We start from the raw sequence: 18,828 nt of genomic DNA, 5'->3' as shown, positions 1-18,828 counted from the left end.
AGATGCATCGTTTAGCCTCAACTGTTGCTTCTTAATGTGATATTGAAGATAAATTCAGGCATTGTGTTTGATTCCCTAGAAGTTTATCATTCCAGTTTTAGTCGAAGTACATTATAAATCCTGTGTTTTAATTAGTTTCCCAGTTATTATAAGTAATTGATCCTTGCAAATTCTGAATGATAAACTTTGGATGCTTTGGAAGGAACTTAACCAATGAGTAGTGGTTGTTTGTTGAAAGTACCCATGTACTTTTAAAATAGACTTAATTTTAGAACAGTTTTAAATCTACAGAGAAATTGCAAAGATAGTACAGAGAGTTCTCATGTATTCCCACTGAATTTTCCCAACTATTGACATCTTACATTAGTGTGGTACATTTCTCACAATTAATGAACCAATATTGATACATTACTACTAAATAAAATCTGTGCTTTATTCAGATTTCCTTAGTTTTTAACTAATGTCCTTTTTTCTGCTCCAGGATCCTGTCTGGGATCCCACATTACATTTAGTCATCATGTCTCCTTAGGTTCCTCTTCGCTGTAACAGTTTCTTAGACATTTCTTGTTTTTGATGACCTTGACAGTTAATGACAGTTTTGATGACGTTGACTTGACCTTAACTGGTTGGGCACTTTGCTGAAAGCCTCTCTGTTGAAATTTGTCTGATGTTTTTCTCATTATTAGACTAGGGTTGTGGTTTTTTGGGGTAGAAGACTACAAAGGTAAAATGCCATTGTCATCACATCATATCAAGTGTACATTCTATCAACATACCTTATCACTATAAATGTTACCTTGATCACCTAGCTGAGGTAGTGTTTGTCAGGTTTCTCTACTATAAAGTTGCTCCTGCTACCCTTTTCAAATGGCACTCTTTGGAAAAAAGTCACTATGTGAAGGCCACACTTAAGGAGTGGGGAGTTATGCTCCACATCTTTGAGGGTAGAGTGGCTACATAAATTATTTTACCCATTCACTTTTTATTTATCCCCTTAGGTATCACTCTCTGGAGTCTGAAATAATTCTGAATTATTTTACAGAGTATTAACACGTTCCACTGTTAAGTATAAAGAACACTGTCATGGAAGATAATAAAAGGTTTTTTTTTTAATATATACAACTTTTTAATAACCAAAGAACTATTCATCCTTACACCATCCCTGTGAAATTTTACAGTTCCTCTTCTGCTACTTTTGATGTGCTATTTTTGCTTTTAGAAACTAACAAACAACAAATTTCCCCTTTCAATACTAAAATTAGATCTAGTATTTAGAATATTTCTCTGAAATTGATATTATCTTGTAGAATTCCAACCCATACAAGCTATAGAGATGCTGCCAAGGTACGATGATCTTAAAGCCAATGCAAGGTATTCACTCATTTCATTCATTCATTCATTCATTCAAATCTCTCACACACACACACACATACACACACACACACATACACATATATACACACATATATATTTTCTTCTTTACCAAGGCATATTTAAAATAAACTAAAATTTATAAAATTACAACACGCATACTTTAACTCGTAAGTGTGGATTTCTTCTGATGTGGTCTGCTGATGCAAAACTCCCCAGCCTTAAATCTCAAATATATACTAACAATATAACTTTCTACAAAGAGTGGAAGTGGCGTTTTTGAGAATCATTCACATGTTGTCCAGTTCAACACACTGGGTATCTTGATAAGGATTCACCTGAACAATGTCCCTTAGACCTCAGTGTGCAGAAAAGCTCTGCCTTGAAAAACTATTATGTGGTCACTTCCCCTTTCCTTTTTACTCCTATAGAAGTAAAGCACACACAGTCAAATGTGTGCTGTACTTCTATAAAGTGGGGAGGATGTTGGAAAAAGATGTTTACTGGAACATCTCTGTGTACATCTTTGAGTTAATTTTACTATCTTATCACTACCCTCCCTTTAGCTCTACTTTCTTTAGTTTTCTGGTACGGGGTGTGTGTGTGTGTGTGTATAAAAGCTGTCTCAGATTGTATTTGGAAGAAGGCAGGGTAGTAGAAAATTAACATATAAATAGAGTGTATAGTATTTTGTGAGTGGTGGTAAGTAAACCAAGCAGTACCCAGATAGAAAAACAAAAGTGAGAGAATTGCTTCTAAAAATGAAAAGTTGAGTTGATAAAAGTGCCAAAATCATTTTTGAACTATTTTAGAACTTTCTGAAAACTTGGACCAAGAACTTTTATCATGTGAAATGAAAAACTGAGGAAGAGAGACATACTTCGAAAGAAGTAAGTTCTCATTATTGATGGTATTCATGGCCATTATTCCCGAATCCAGACTAAAAGTTACGATGTTGCTCATTTTAAGACAAACTTCTTTGAACTTAAATTTGAAAGAAAAAAAAAAAGTCCAGACACCCCCCCCACACACCCATGTGATATTACTTTCCCATCCATTATCTTTCTAAAATAGACATTATGAGACAATTTACTGATGCCCCATTTCCATCCTATAGTGTTCTCTGGTTTGACATTCAAAAAAGAGCTGGAGGCGCGGAACCTCCGCCGCTCGAGGTGAACGTCCTTTAAAGCCGCCGCCAGCCAGCGCCGCTGTAACCCCGCGCACCCGCGGGTCGCCGGCTCCTGCCCCTTTCAATCTGCGCCGACGCGGCGGCCGGATCCCGGGGACTCCCCGCGCCGGGAATCTCCCGCCAGCTGCGAGCTGCGTCCTGGCGACGGCAGGAGCACGTGGAGTGGCCGGGTAGCAAGAGCTGCAGCTCCAGCCCAGTCCAGCCCAGCGGCGACATGGAAGGTGAGCCTCCAGCCCTCTTCTTTCTAAGGGGTCTTTGAAAAGCTCAACCAGGCACGCAGCAGAGAGAGTTTCTTCTGAATCTCGGTTTTGCTTCTATTTATTTTTGTCAAAATTGTTTTTGCCTGTCGGTTCTCATACATCTCTCATCTGTTCCCCCCCACCCCCCACTACCTAACTTTGGAAAGTGGTAACTTCTCTGCAATTTATTAAGGCTTGTCTGTCAGACATGAGGGGTCAACTCTAAGTCTGCAGAGGAAGAATACTTAGGGGCATCCCTGAAATGGCAGCAAAACCTAGGTCGGAATAACTAATCCTGGATTTTTTTTCCCCGTCCATGGCCTCAGTGTCCATTGGAATTAGGCTAATCTGAGTGACTTGTTTAGAAAGAGAGGTGACCTTTTTTCTTCTTTCTTCTTCTACGAGTAAATGCTGTTATACGGGAAAGGTAGATTTTAAAGTGGTTGGCACTTGCTAGTCCCTTGGAACTCAATCTTCTAATGATCCTTCCTTATCCAAAGCAAAAATCGGGCTCATGTTCAGTTTCATTTGAATTAATTTTGAAAGTCATGAAACTATCCTCGCTTCTCAAAATTTTTCAATATGTACTTCCTTGGGATAATTAAAATTTCACACTGCTATTGTTAATTTTTCAGTAGTTTTTTCAACAAGTGTTTCTGAAACCTTGAAAACAGCAGATGCATCTCAAGTGGGGGGAGATGGTGATATTTAGAAAATAAGAATCTGTGAGAAACATTCAATTAATAAATGAGATACTGATACCTAATAAAAACGTTAAATTGAGGGTGGCCGGTTAGCTCAGTTGGTTAGAGCGTGGTGCTGATAACACCAAGGTTGCCGGTTCGATCCCCACATGGGCTCCTGTGAGCTGCACCCTCCTTTAAAAAAATAAATAAATAGATAGTGTTAATTTGATAAATATTATGAAGAGCATGGATGTTTTCCTCATGCTAATCAAAGGATCTCTTATTGCCAGTGAACCTTGATCTTCGGTAGCTTTAGGTCTAGCGTATACAAAATTAAATTTTGATTAAATACTTTGGGACACAAAGATAAATATGGTAGTGCTTTTGTTTCACAATATAACTGAGTGCAGTACTGTAGTCCTAAATCTTCCATTTGTATGTGGGTATGCTAACAAGTTTTTTAACTGTCTGGCCCATATACACATTTTTTTCTCTAAGTAGAATGCCTAGTGATAAGTCAATGAACAGTATGTATTTAGTATGTGGATAGAAACTTTTAAATGGCCATTATTGAATAAAGCTTCAAGTGTTTTCTCTTATGAAAAACTCTTTATGCTTTTAAATTTTTAAATTATCAGGGTTTAAAAATAACTTAAAAATTGGCACTTTAAATATTTTTAAAATGGTTTATGAAGTGTAATTTTTAACATATAAAGGTTTCACTGGCCAAGAACAGGAAAAAAAATAGGTTGCTGTACACTGTGAGAAATAATTTTTAAAACTCTCATGCTTTAATTATTACAAATGAATTGCTGAATTTGTTTTGTGGAGTTATAAATCAGTACTCCAACACTATTTTTTCCTAGTCTTAACCATTTCACTTCTCAAGAATAGCGTGCAGAATAGTGTAAATCCATGGAAACTGGAGTGTTTCTCTGTAAATGTTAATACTACTGAATTAATTTATTTAATGTGAAATAAAATTAACTAAATAGCATAACTTAGGATATTAATGCTATAACAAAGACTTTTAGATAGACTGGATAAAGACTTTCTGAATAAGGAAGGAATGAAAACTTGTGTAGAGTTTAGTTCAGAATGTACAGACTACAAATGGAAAAAGATACAATATAGAGTATAGATCGGTGATCAGCTGTGAGTTTAGATGACTAGACTAAATCCATAAACCCATAGAAATAGATGGTATATAATAGGCTTAACTCAAAAAGTAAAAAATTCGAAAATGTTAATGATGTGAATTCAGCTATTCTAACATCAGGTCCTTGAAGACAGAGTATTTGATGTAGTAAAATATCTGGTTCATTTATAGCCCTCCAAGATTGACTAATCTGGCTCGTGTGTAATATTTAAAATAAAGTATTTTTATATTATCTTGATATTTTGGTCTCAGTCTAGAATAGAGATTTGACCTATATTGTATACCTCTCATTTCTTGACAATGTAAGAAAGTAGAATACTTTATGGAATACCTCTATTATCTGCCTAATTTGGTGGCCAAATTAATATGCTACAGTTTATTGTGAAATGTGAAGCTGTATAGTCAGTTATTCCTTCAGCATATAAAATCTTTTTAAATTCATTCATCTTTTCATTCATCAACAGATATTTATTGAGACTTTCTATGCGTGAAAGTGTCAGATGAAATAAGCTTTTGAAATAGGAATTTTGTCATATAAAAATGAAAAGAGAATGCATATAATAAATCAGAAGCTATAACTTTTTTTCTCACAATCTGTGATCCTAAATATTTCTATCCAAAGACTCTTTATGTTGTTAAATTTTATTTATGCTTTAATAACATCTCTTCTATTTGGTATGGGTGAGAAATGAAGTGATTCACAAATATGAATTTCACAGATATTAGCATGTTTCTCATTTAATATAAAACTTTTCTGTTTAAACAATATTGGATAGAGATCTTTCTAAGTGTGTTTAATACAGCCCCCTGCTTTATAAACAGGAACACAAGAGGTAACTTTATCTTGGTGACCCTGGGTCACTATTTTGACCATGAGGTAATGTGTTATTGTTCTATAGTATATTCTCACGGGGATTTTGAGCTGTGCAGAGCTGAATGCCCTCACACTAAATATTACCAAGTTATTGTGCAATTTTTTTTTCTATTTCTTGGTGTCATCTTCTACTTCTCACCACATGGCTTTTGTGGAAGCCATTTTTCATTTCAAGTTTCCCTTCTATGCTCTGGATGGTTGAGATTTACATAGATACAGCCTCCAAATGGTAGAGTTTACTAGCCCTCCATTATAAGTGGATGAAGGATGAAATGGTAAAGTTCAAAGGAACAAAGTCACAGAAAAGCCATGGGATCCTGGTAGAACATAATTTAAAAGAAATTTCTATAATCCAATATACTATTTCACACTTTGATGTCTTTGCTAAAATTTTCACTCCATTCATTACCTGATTATGCCTACTCGTCTTTCAAGACTGTTCAGGCATCACCACCATGACCTCCTTCTGATGACCTTCCCTGGTGCCTTCTGGTGGTTACCCTAACGCAGCCCCTCACCTCCCTCCAACTAGGCTAGGGGCCTTTCCTTTCTGTGCCTACTTCTGCTAATTGTACAGAAATTATTTATTGACTTAAGTGTTTATTCCCCCATTGGTCTTTAAGCTTATTTTTGTATGCTCAGTGCCAGGAACAGTTCCTGGTTCATAAAAGATCCTTCGAGTTTGTTGCATTCAGTTAAGAAAATAGTGCTGTAAAGTAATTTTTATTATGTTTATTATGATGTCTTTAATTTTTGTAAGAGATTGGTGCTAGCAATTCTTTGATAGAACTCAGAAATTTTTTAAAGTGCTTAATTAAATGGTATAAAGAAAGATTAGAGAACAAAAATATTACTGGGATTTTTTGGTTAGACTGTCACTTAAAGCCAAATATTATCTATTAACTTTACATCAGCAGATTTCAGGATCACATATTAGTCCATTGAAATATAGATCAAATATGAGCAGAAATTTGCTTTCTCAATCAGTCAGATATAGATGGTACCATAAAATTAGCCTGAATGAGACGATTTTTTCAGCCTTAATTGAAATCTGCTTTTTGTTTCTGCATCCAAAATTAAAGTTTTTAGAGCCCCAAATGGTATAAAGTAAATAAAAATAATAGAGTTGATGTCATATTATACTGGATATGTGTCCCATGTAGGGGAGATAAAAAAGTAGGTGTTTAATAATAGATATGAAATAGAATAAAATGCATTTACGAACAATATTACATTGTCAATAATTCAAAATCAGCTCACCTTCTGACATTTTATGTTGATGGAATTGGCAACACACATATACCTACCACAAATTATATTATTAATGAGTGTTCTTAGAGTTGAAATTTTTGGCACATCAGGTTATTTGTGTTATTATAAAGGAAACTTTTTAAAAATAAGGCAAATAGAAAATATTTCAATAACATCACTGATGAAACAATACAAAACTGTATTTTCTACACTTAACTCTTAATTATCTAAAGATTATTTAGGTACATTTCTTGCTTATTTTGGTCATTAATACACCTTCTAGACTATCAAGTTCCAAAGTGTGGGGATCTTTTTTTTATTTTTTATCACCAGTGATAACTAGTATCCAGCCCAGTCCCCAGCACATAGTAGAACTGCAGGCATGTTTATTGAATAAATTAGTGAATGAGTTGCTTGTATGTTTGGTCATTGGACTATTTATTTGTTCAGCTTTTATGGAAAAGAGAGTAAGGAAAATAGTGACATTGAAACTAGTTAATTTTGCTGGTTAATTTGTCAGAGGTGCTGTTAAAGATTTGGTAGAAGAGTTTGGAATGTTGGCTAAATCTAGCGGGATGAATACTACCATCTTTTTCTAGTCCAATATTGGCTCTGCTCCAGGCAAAATAATATAATGCCTTCTAACTTTTGTATTTGCTTAAAATTTTTGCTACATTCTTTATTTCAGTGAAGCACAGCAATTTCTACAATAAACCATTTCTTCAAATCAAATGTTTTGATTCTTAAAGTTAAGAATAACATATTTCACTTAATTTGAGTTCTTTATCACAGCACTATCAGTTCATTTGCAAAGTGATGTCTGTTTGAAAGACTATTAATTTATCAGGATATTTGGCACATCAGAACAATTTCCTGCAATAGTACTTATATAGACACTGTGGATATGAAAAAAAGATCATGCTTACCAACCTATAAACATATTTTATAGATGTGGAGTTACATCATAACTGATGTATAATAGCTCTAGTTTGAAAACTAGAAGTAACTAATTTTCATTAGTATTTATTAGTTTTCATTAGTATTTTCATTTAGTATTTAACAACTAACCATTTTTGCCATCATCTGCCTTTTCTCTGTAGTTAAGACATCACACATGCTAATATTAATAGTTGATTATATGCTTGTGTACAGTGTAGACAGTACCATAAATACACCTTAGGGGATAACTAGATTTAAAGTTCACTTGACTTTCATGCATATCATTTATCAAATTTTAATTCATTGAAGATTATCAATATATAAATTTATACTCTGACCTCAAAATAAAACTTTTTAACCAACTTTTTGAAAATATTAAAATTTTCTAAATGTAGCTTGAGTAAGATTGTGGTTCTGCCCTATTTTTTTTCCTGTCCATATTTGTTCATGTAAAATTATTTAAGTAAGAGTATCACTAACTCTCCTATTCTCTGTATTTAATTAAGTGCCCATGAAGGCTCAGGTTAAGGTGCTTGGGAAATACTTTTGTTCGTGTAGTAATCAGCTGCTCAATAACAATATATAGCATGGTATATCATGATCATATACTATAAATTTTTAAAATACTTATTGTAAGTTTGAGGTACTTCTTGTCTGATTTTTATGTTCAGAATTCAAGAACATGAGCAATTGTTACATGTTTTTACTGATCCAGCTTTGAAGTGAAGATTGCTTACCATCCTCTTTCAAATTTCAGAAGATAGTTAACTAAAAACCATTCTGAAATAATAAGGTGAAACATTCGCAAGTGGTAGTAATAGTTTTTGTATGTATGCATCTTTATTTTTTCATATTGGCAAAGAAGATAAAATACAAAAATAATTTGTACATTGACCTTGATAAAATATAGCTGCATCTTTCGTCCATAATTCAAAATTTTCAGTTTTTGTTTATTAAAGCAGCCTTGTTCTGATTGTTTGACTTTTTAGTAATTATTAAATATATTTAGTAATTAGTAAATATATTTGAACTTATTATAATTGTATACTAAGGTACTCTTTTTTTCTGTTTTATGTATGGTAATTCATGTAAGATTTCATTTGAAAAGATGAAATGCTTCTTTAAAAAAAGTTTAGAAACTACTGGTATATTGCAGCCACTATAGAAAACAGTATGGATATTCTTCAAAAATTAAGAATAGAATTAACATATGATCCAGCTATCCCACTTCTGTGTATTTATCTGAAGAATACAAAAACACTGATCTGAAAAGATATATCTACCTCTATGTTCATTGCAGCGTTTACAATAGCTGAGCTATGGAAACAACCTAAATGTTCATCAGTGGATGAGTAGAAAAGAAGATGTATATATACAATGGAATACTACTCAGCCATAAAAAAGAATGAAATCTCGCCATTTGCAACAACATAGATGGACCTTGAGGGTATTATGCTAAGTGAAATAAGTTAGATGGCGAAAGACAAATGCTGTATGATTTCACTCATATATGGAATCTAAAAAATACAAATGAATGAACAAAACAAAACAAAGATAAACTCATAGATACAGAGAACAGATTGGTTGTTACCAGAGTTTGGAAAAGGGATTGGGGGTGAGTGAAATGGGTGTAGGGGATCAACTGAATGGTGAGGGATGGTAACTAGACTTTTGGTGGTGATCACTTTGTAGTATATACAGATGTTGAATTATAGTGTTACACACCTGAAATTTATTAATGTTATATACCAATTTTGGCTCAATAAAACAAACCCTAAAAAGCATAAAACAGAAAACAACTGGTATAGAAACAGATGCTTTCGTACTAAGTAGTCTCTGGAAGCCAGTTCAGCAAGTTCTGTAGAAATCATGACTATCAGAAATTAAACCCCTTGTCCCTTTGGCTATATAACTTCCTTGTAAGACAGAGCTTCCGAACTTTATTTTGGTACTCTGGATGTAATGCTGTACCACTCAAACCTTGAGAAATAGATGGCCCATTGACATACAAGAAATATTTGTCTAAAGCAGTCGAGTGCCAGTGAATTCAAAGGCGCCAGGTGAGAGAAATTACTTAAAACTTACATAAACTACCATTCTCTACCGCTCTTGGTTTGTGAATCATTTCAGCAGGACAAAAGAGTTTATGGATTATCAACACCAACACACTCTGCTACCATAAAAACAAAATTTCCCAGAATTAATGGAAATATTTTTGTGAGTGGATAGCAGAATTAGAATGAGACCATTTAAAATTTTTCATGCATTCCAGAAATAAAATTGTGAACTTGTTTGGTAAACAATAATTCAGTATAAAATAGACCCTTGGAATTTATGAATAAAACTTATTTTGATTCTTTGTGAGTGACCCTGAAGGGTTACAACAATACATGGTAATTTGTAAATGTTATGGCTTTTGTAAAGATTTAAGTAGGATAATGTATATAAAAGTCCCAGCTCAAATTCGAAGTCATAGTGCTGAGAGACTAGAGTATACGAATGAGTATATAGCTTCTAAGTTAGCCATCCCAACAGCATCCTTGCATATCTTAATAAAAGGAATTTGGAGATTCTCAAAGGACTTCACAGTTAACATAACACAGTTAACATAACATATAAACCTTATAGGTATTACTCTATACAATGATGCTTGGTGATTGTATGATGACCCCTTAAAGTATTCCATGGTCAATCTCATAGTTCAACAATAATTAGGTGAGACATAAAAACAAAACAAAATTTGTTTTTATCAACAGAACACCCTTTTATACTAAAATCTTATGTGGGACACTTGAGAAGGGGGGAAAGAAGGCAAGAGACCACTGCTAGGCCTACCTAGCTGTTGGCCCTTTCCTTCTCCTGACACAGATAAGTACTTGTGGCAGTCCTCTGGAACCCTGGGGCTCCATAGAACCCATTTTGAAAACTAATGATTCAGATTGTTGCATGTTTTCTTTACTGGTAACCTTGCCTCTTTCCATCCATTTTGAGGGTTGCTGCCAGAATGATCTTCCTAAAATAGCAAGTTACTCCCCTACTCAAAAACCATTTTAAGGGTGGCTGGTTAGCTCAGTTGGTTAGAGCGTGATGCTGGTAGTACCAAGGTTTCCGGTTCAGTCCCCACATGGGCCACTGTGAGTTGTGCCCTCCTTAAAAAACACACACACAAAAAAAAACATTTTAAGTATGTCTTAGTTAGGCATTTCAGATAATCCACATGTAGCTTCAATATTCCTGGTATCCTCTGTCCCCTCACATTATTATTCTGGACTGCTTAGTGTTCCCTGAACATGCATTGGTTTTCCTAACTCCCCATTTTTCTAATGCTATTCAAACTCAACAAATCCAAAAATGAACTCATTGTCCTTCCAACTCAACCAACTTCTCCTGACTTCTCAACACTGTTAGCATCACCATCATGCCAATTGAAATCCTCACTCATCCATTGTGGTCTATCCCAAATGCCATCTCTTAGGAAGCCATCCCTCATTTTAGGTTGGAATCTCTCCCTTTTTTGAAACTCCGTAACATTTTATGTCTGTCTAATGACTGCTAGAACCTAACTCCATTTTATGTGTAAAGATAAAGTATTTTTGCATGGTTTTAATACAATCTAAATTGTCTAAGAATGCACCTACTATAAGATGATTCTTTGTTTAGGTCAGAGCCGAGACTTTTTAGCCATTATTGATGAAATCTTTGTCGTTCTGCATTTTCAGCTCTTCCATTCATGGTGACTACAAATACATCTGACTACCGTATTATTATGTCTTCTAGAATAATTGTTCTGGTATATTTACATGTTGAAATACAAAGTATCTTATCATTGATTTCACCTTTATATTATAGTTAGGTTCTTTTTTTTTTAACTTATATTTGTGGATAGGTTATATTTAATTCACGATGGTAAAAGAGGTATTATAAAATATTTTTTTCTAAAAGGAGGCACTTGGTCTTGGTAAGGTTGAGAACCACTGTAAGTTTACTATACTCAAGAGACCAGCCATAGCCTAAATAAGATAATGTGTACAAAAATCAATCATCTTGTGTTATACTAGACACAAAGTTAAAGTCCAGCAAATGTTCAGTTCATAAATCATGTATAAGGATCCTTTGGAGTCTTGCTAATCTAAATATGGTCTGTAGACCAGCAGCACTGGCAACTGGGAATTGTTACAAATGCAGGCTCTAAGGCCAGAGTTGCTGAATCCGAATCTGCATTTTAACAAGGTTCCTAAGGAATTCTTGTGGACATTAGAGCCTGATAAGTGTTGCCCACTGTCTGAGAAATATCAGTGCAGTTTATCATCACTATTGTAGCACATTATGGATTAGTGGTGGACCAGCTTTATGTTTGTATTTAGGACATTTTTTTTATTGTTTAAATGCTGAGTTTAAAAGATAGTTGAACAACAAAAGCTTCATAACATTTAATTTTGACTCACCTTGTAATACAACATTTGTAATACAATATAAGTCAAAAGTCAGAAATCTTCATTCTTTATTCAAAAAATATTCGTTTAATACCTGTTATGTGCTGTGTATGCAAAATATTGGCAATACAGTGGTGAACAAGACAGACAATGCTTTTGCCCTCATAGAATTTACAGTTAGGTGAGGAAGATGGACCCCAATACAAGTAAATAACAAATGAAATAATTAAAATTATGCTACGTGCTATGAAGGAAATAGAGTGCTAATGTGGAGAATAATGGTCAGGGGCAGGGTTGGTGAACCTCTGCTCTCTAAGAAAGAGGTCTGGCTGGAGATAGAAATTTGGTTATCCTCAGCACATGCATGATACTTAATGCCATGGGAATGAATGGGATCACCTAAAGAGAGAATGTATTATGAGAAAGGGGTGCTCAAGATTGAGCCCTGAGAAACATCTTATTTAGGTGGTCAGGTAGAGGAGGAGGAGCGGGCAAAAGAGAAAGAGCAGCCGGGCGAGACAGGAGGAAAATGAGCAAAGTGTGGTGTAACGGAATTCAAGAGACAGGAGTGTTTCAAGAAGGAGTGGGTGGTCAGCTATGTTGAATATTGCTGAAAAATCAAGTAAGGTGAGGACAAAAAGTGTGGGTTGATTTTGGCAACATAAAACCTGCTAGTGACCTTAACAAAAGTGGTTTTTGTGGAGTGGTGGGGATGGAAACCAAATTGAAGTGGTTAAAGCAGGAATGGGAATAGAGACAGCAGAAATCAAATCATTTTTTCCAGAGGTTAGCTAGGATGTGAAGCAGAGAAATAAGTAGGTTGTTGCTGGAGAGAAATGTGCATCAAGAGATTTTGTTTGTTTGTTTTTGTTTTCCAAAGATGAACAACACTTAAAATCCCTGTAGCCTAAGTATGAAAAAAAAAAAAAAAAAAAGACCAAAACTGAAACAGATCTTGAAATCTCAATTCTCAGGGAAGTTTGGAGAATTTAGTGATCATTGAAAATATATTCATATTTAGTTGGCACTTGACATGTAAATAAATTTCCTAACCGTGAGAATTTTTAAGATATAAAGTGCCCATTCAATGGATGGTTGGTGTAGACATAATCTATAAAGACTTTACAGGAGAATTATGAAAAAAACCCTTGAAATTCCGACTTGTTTTTAAAAGTTGGAAGATACTGTTATAGTTGCATTTCTAAGGTTTGGGATTTTAGATATTTGAGAATAAGTGTTCAGTAGATTTTTTTTTTTTGTAATTAAAAAATAGCTTATACAAGAAGTACCCATGTCTTATGTAGATAGCTTGATTAATTTTTTACCGATATACACTACGGATCTGACAATTAAGTTCGCGAACTCATCCTAGAAAAAGTGCTACATACCTCATTGCTGAATATCACTACGGTCACCTTTGAAGTACTCCCCTTGGGAATCTAGGCACCGATGCCAGCGCCTAGTCCACCCTTCAAAGCAATTTTGGAACTCTTCTTCTGGAATGGTCTTCAGAGTTGTTGTCGTATTACCCTTGATGTCCTGAATGTCATCAAAATGTCTTCCTTTCAATATTTCCTTTATCTTTGGGTAAAGAAAGAAGTCACCGGGGGCCAGATCAGGTGAGTAGGGAGGATGTTCCAATACAGTTACTGGTTTACTGGCTAAAAACTCCCTCACAGGCAATGCCGTGTGAGCTGGTATATTGTCGTGATTCAAAGCTATAAATTGTTGGCGAAAAGTTCAGGTCGTTTAACTTTTTCATGCAGCCTTTTCAGCACTTCCAAATAGTAAACTTGGTTAACTCTTTGTCCAGTTCATAATGAATAATCCCTCTGATATCAAAAAAGGTTAGCAACATCATTGCAATAAGTTCATGAACTTGTCAGACCTCATACACACCTTCCAGATCAAGATATGGAACGTTCACATCACTCCAGAAGGTTCTCTTGTGCCCATTTATAATTAATGTACCCTTTTGCCCCAAGTTAAACATTATTCAGGCTTCCATCATCATAGATCAGTTTTCCTGTTCTTGAATTCCATATAAATGGAATCATACACTATGTGCTTTTTGGTGTCTAGCTTCTTTTGATCAACATACTCTTTTGAAATCCATCCATATTGTTTCATTTATTAGTAGTTCATAATCTTTCATTGTTTAGTGTGAATATACCACAGCCTGTTTATTGATTCAACTGTTGATGGACAAATGATTGTTTCCTGTGTTTGTCTATACTGTGAACATTCTTATGCATGTCTTTTAGTGGACATATATATTCATTTCTCTTGGACATATATCTAGGACTAGCATTTCTGGGTCATAGGGTAGGTGTATATTTAGCTTTGATACTGCCCAACAGTTTCCAAAGAGGTTGGGCTTTTCCCTCCCACTAGCAATGTCTGAGCGTTCCAGTTGTTCCACATCTTGCTAACACTTGCTATTGTCAGTCAGTCTTTTTCATTTTAGCCATTTCGGTGGGTGTGTAATGGTATTTCACTGTGGCTTTAATTTGCATTTTCCTGATGAGTAATGATGTTGTGTACCTTTGCATATGTTTATTGGTCATTTGAATATCCTTTTTCTAAGCAGAGGCTGTACAACCTAAATAGGGGAATATTGAAGGAAATTTTAGCATCAGGTGGCAGGGGGAGAAGAGTTAAATTAGTTAAGATATCCACTCCATTTCTAATATTCTAATTTCATTTGTTATAGGATCATTTTTCATGATCCTATAGAACAGTTCTTGTGGTGGCAAGATTCCAGGAATAATTACATGTGGTAGTAATAAAGAAAACTGGTGAAGGACCTTACAGAAATAGTAGCTAACACTTCTGTGCCACATTTATAGTCCCAAAGTGTTAATGTTGCAATTGTGAATACATTTTTTTTTAGTGAGTGACTCAGTTTCCAAAGCTTTTAGTTAAAAAGTAAAAATGAAAATTTTAGACATGACAAGCTTTATTTTTTTATTATTATTATTTTTTAAAGAGGCATGGGGATAGGGGAGTTAGTTTACTGTTTTGAAGATAAAGGGGAATGTCAGTGTTCAGAGACAGCTTTCTTGGCAGCTGTCAGGCACCAGTGCTGCTGGCAGCTGGCAAATTCAGTGCAGGAGTCTTTCTGAGGTTTGACATTTTGCTCTCCTTTAGCACCTACACTTCCTACTGGGAAAACAGACCAGCCAGTGGAAATCTGATCTCTGAAACTAAAAGTATAATTTAGTTAGCTGGTGTTCTTAATTCTTAATTGAATGAAAATTACTTAACAGTATCAAAATAAAGGCAAGTTTATAACCATTCAAATTAAAAATACGATTACAGATTTTGTTGCTAATGTAAATATTTGGTTTTGTTCATGGAGAGTTTATATTAGAGATAAAAACATTCATGTGAACTTTTATGAAATCTTAATTGATCAGATGCCTGCCACTTCCAAGTTTAAATTTTATTTGTAATCTACCCTCCTTCATTTTGCAGCACATAAAATGCTGGAATATCTGAGAAAAATCTTGGTATCATAACAAAAATTCTAACTAGTGAAGTTTTTTAAATGACGTCATTTTAAAAATGAAAAGAGAATCTGAAGGAATAAAAACAAGCCTGAAATTGTCACGTCTCAGTAAGCATGTCATGAAGGCTTGTTTTCAGTACTGGTAGAAAACAATTTGAGACTGCTAGTAAAGCTTTGAATTTGTAGAGTGCTTTGGAAAGCTGCAAAAGAAATAACCCTTAACTTTTATAGCCCAATATATTTGTCAGCTATCTTAATAATAGACTAGTTATACCTTTTACAAGATTTGTTATTTAAGAGGCAAAGTGTCAGTGGAAAACACTAGTGATTTAATTAAACCTTAAAACACGTCAGGAGTTCAGTTATGTAGTTGTGGGAAGGGCATGAGGGCAAATGATATGAGGGTGTTAACTAGGGTTTTCTGCTAGATAATTTTAGCTTTTAAATGAGATAAGAAAAATGGTTTTATCTAATGATACCAACAAATCCTACTGGAAACATGCCACGTATATATTTGTATATATGCATATAAATATATTTTAAAATATTTTATCTGGATGTTTTGGCATCATGTGGTGGTTATTCTTTTACCCTCTGAAAAGTCACATTAATTTTTCAATCAGTCAAATTTGTAAAATGTTTCGTATGAAAGGTGCCATCTAGATGATTTATAGTTTTGATAACTGCATTAAGGGAAATCACAACTTTCTCCTGAAATTCCAGTTATAAGAATTTTGGAAATATTGATAGAAAATGGTCATTGTTAAGCTATTTCCTGGTATAATATCTTAAAATTTGTGGTTGATATTTAATTTTTATTTTTAATTTTAATTTTTATTTTTACATGATTTGATTTATTTCTGTTTTCCTGATACAGAGTTTTAATGTTTCTTTTAAAGTTATAATTTTGCAGTGGTGGTATCCCAAGTGGCAGTGAGATATTCTAAAATCTAGAACAGTGCTGTTTGGTAGAACTTTCTGCAATGACGGAAATGTTTTTTGTGCTGTCCAACAGAGTAGCCACTAGCCATATGTTCTCTGAGTACTTAAAATGTGGCTGGTGTGACTGAGAAACTAAAATTTTAATTTTAATTAATTTAAACTTAAATATCACATGTGGCTAGTGGCTACTCTATTAGACAGTACAGTATTAGTATTAGTAATAAATCTAGAGCAGAGCTTGGCAAACTTTTTCTGTAAAGGACCAGATAATGACTGTTGTAGGCTTTGCGAGTCATACAGTCTGTGTTGCAACTACTCACCTGTGCCTGAAAGCAGCCATACACAACACATAAATGAATGGGTTTGGCTGTGTTACAGTAGAACTTACGGACACTGAAATTTGAATTTCATATAGTTTTCAAGTGGCATGAAACAATATTCTTCTGATTTTTTTCAACTACTTAAAAAATATAAAAACCATTCTTAGTTCATAGGCCACACAAAAACAGGCGGCAAACTGTAGTTTGTAGAACCTTGATCCAGAGTGTTCATAAGGATCAACGATAAAGATATAAAAATTCATGTGTTTATTCAACAAATATTTACTGAGTGTCCACTGTGAGTGAGCACTATTTTGGGAGCTGAAGATACAGCAAAACATAAATATACAGACAACATCCCTGTTCTCACGAACCTTACATTCTGGTGGGGGGAGACAGATAAAAACAAAACTGACCAAAAATAAGTCAGGTGATGACAATGAAGAAATTTTATGAAGAAAAATAAAAGAGAAAAGAAGTTGGCAATGGAATATGACATTTTATATAGGGTAGTTAGGTAAAGCTTGTTTGGTAAGGTGACTTTTAGGCACACACCTGAGTGAAGACAGGAAGTGGGCCAGGTGTCTAGCTGGGGGAAGAGCATTCTGGTCAGAGGGAAAAGTAAGTTCAAAGACCCTGAGGCAGGAGCATGCGTTACCTGTTCAAGTAACAGGGGAAATGCAGAAAGTTGACAAGATTTATATTTCAACAAAGTTAACCCACTTTGGAATTTTTCCATCATCTGTACCAGACGTGTATAAACATCAGTACAGGAAACTATTCTATCAAAGGCAATATACGGACCCTTCCTCCTTAGCTGTTTAGCGCATTCTTTTGGAAAATATTTTGAAGCTATGTTGACTGCCAGCACATTGAAAAGACCCCACTAGACTGCCTCAAATGGAAATTTTTCAGGGTTTATTTTTTTATTTTTTTGGACTGAATTGTAAAAAATTACAAAAGGGCCCATTAAAACTGAATAGGTTTTGCTGCTCTTAGAAATATTTAACAGGTTTCTGGTCTTTAGTTGGGAATTCCTTCACCATCTATCCACTACTGGGCTTCATATTTTTATAAAGACCATTAATGGGGAAATGTACTTCAATCTATTTTGTCCTTGTGTTTTAAGTATTTTTTAGTACCTAAGAAGGCCATCAATATGACCTGGTTATAGATGGTTTTAATGTCTCCGTTTAGTTCTGAATACTAAGGTAGTCAGAATCTCCTCCCTGACACTGAGCTCGGTTACTTCTGGTGTTATTTACAGCACACAAAGGCCATTTGAAAAAACATTGAGAACTATTTAAATGTCATTGTCAGAGGGTTTTTAAGGGCTCAAGGGACCAGGACCTTTTTCCTTTAGGTCACCAAATCAAAAGCCAACTTGCTCTGTACTAACTAAAAGATGTTTTCACATGAAAGTTGCTCATGTGAAACCTTTGAGCTAGTTTTTTTCTTTTTCTGTTAAGATTCCTTTAGTGTGCAATTAAAAGTTTCACAGGTAGCTTTTTTTTTACCCTTAAAAGAAAACAACACTACCAAACTTAGAGAAAAGGTACAATTCAGTACAAGAAACTATTTTTTTCTGGAAATTTTGAGAGGAGCTGACATAATACCCTATCACCCTTGAACACTGTAGTGTTTATGTTCTATCTTCTCCATAACCACAAAACAACCATCAAAATCAGGAAATTAACATAGATAAATTACTACCATTTAATCCTCGGACCCCAGCCACATTGCTCCAGGATGCTCTCTAACATCCTTTACTGCAGAAGGATTCAGCTCACAATCACACATGGTGTTTATTTGACATAACTCTTCAGTCTGGAACAGTCCCTCAGTCTTTCATGACCTTGACACTTCTGAGGATTACAATTCAGTTATTTTGTAAACTGTTCCTTAGTTAGA

At 34.6% G+C, this 18,828-nt stretch overlaps 1 protein-coding gene across 1 annotated transcript in view; it reads left to right on the top strand.

Moving 5' to 3' along the window:
• The first annotated feature begins 2,501 nt into the window (after nt 1-2,501).
• Nucleotides 2,502-18,828, top strand: part of IKZF3 (IKAROS family zinc finger 3) — a 74,343-nt gene continuing 58,016 nt past the window's right edge. Inside the window, exon 1 of the mRNA XM_019747807.3 lies at nt 2,502-2,784. Coding sequence (XP_019603366.2) covers nt 2,778-2,784 — 7 coding nt within the window. The 5' untranslated portion in view covers nt 2,502-2,777. The remainder of the gene's footprint in view (nt 2,785-18,828) is intronic.

Source organism: Rhinolophus sinicus, chromosome 12 (genome assembly GCF_057876585.1).
Source record: "Rhinolophus sinicus isolate RSI-liver-muscle chromosome 12, RSI-T2T, whole genome shotgun sequence".
NCBI lineage: Eukaryota > Metazoa > Chordata > Mammalia > Chiroptera > Rhinolophidae > Rhinolophus > Rhinolophus sinicus.
This window is presented reverse-complemented; position numbering and strand designations above follow the sequence as displayed.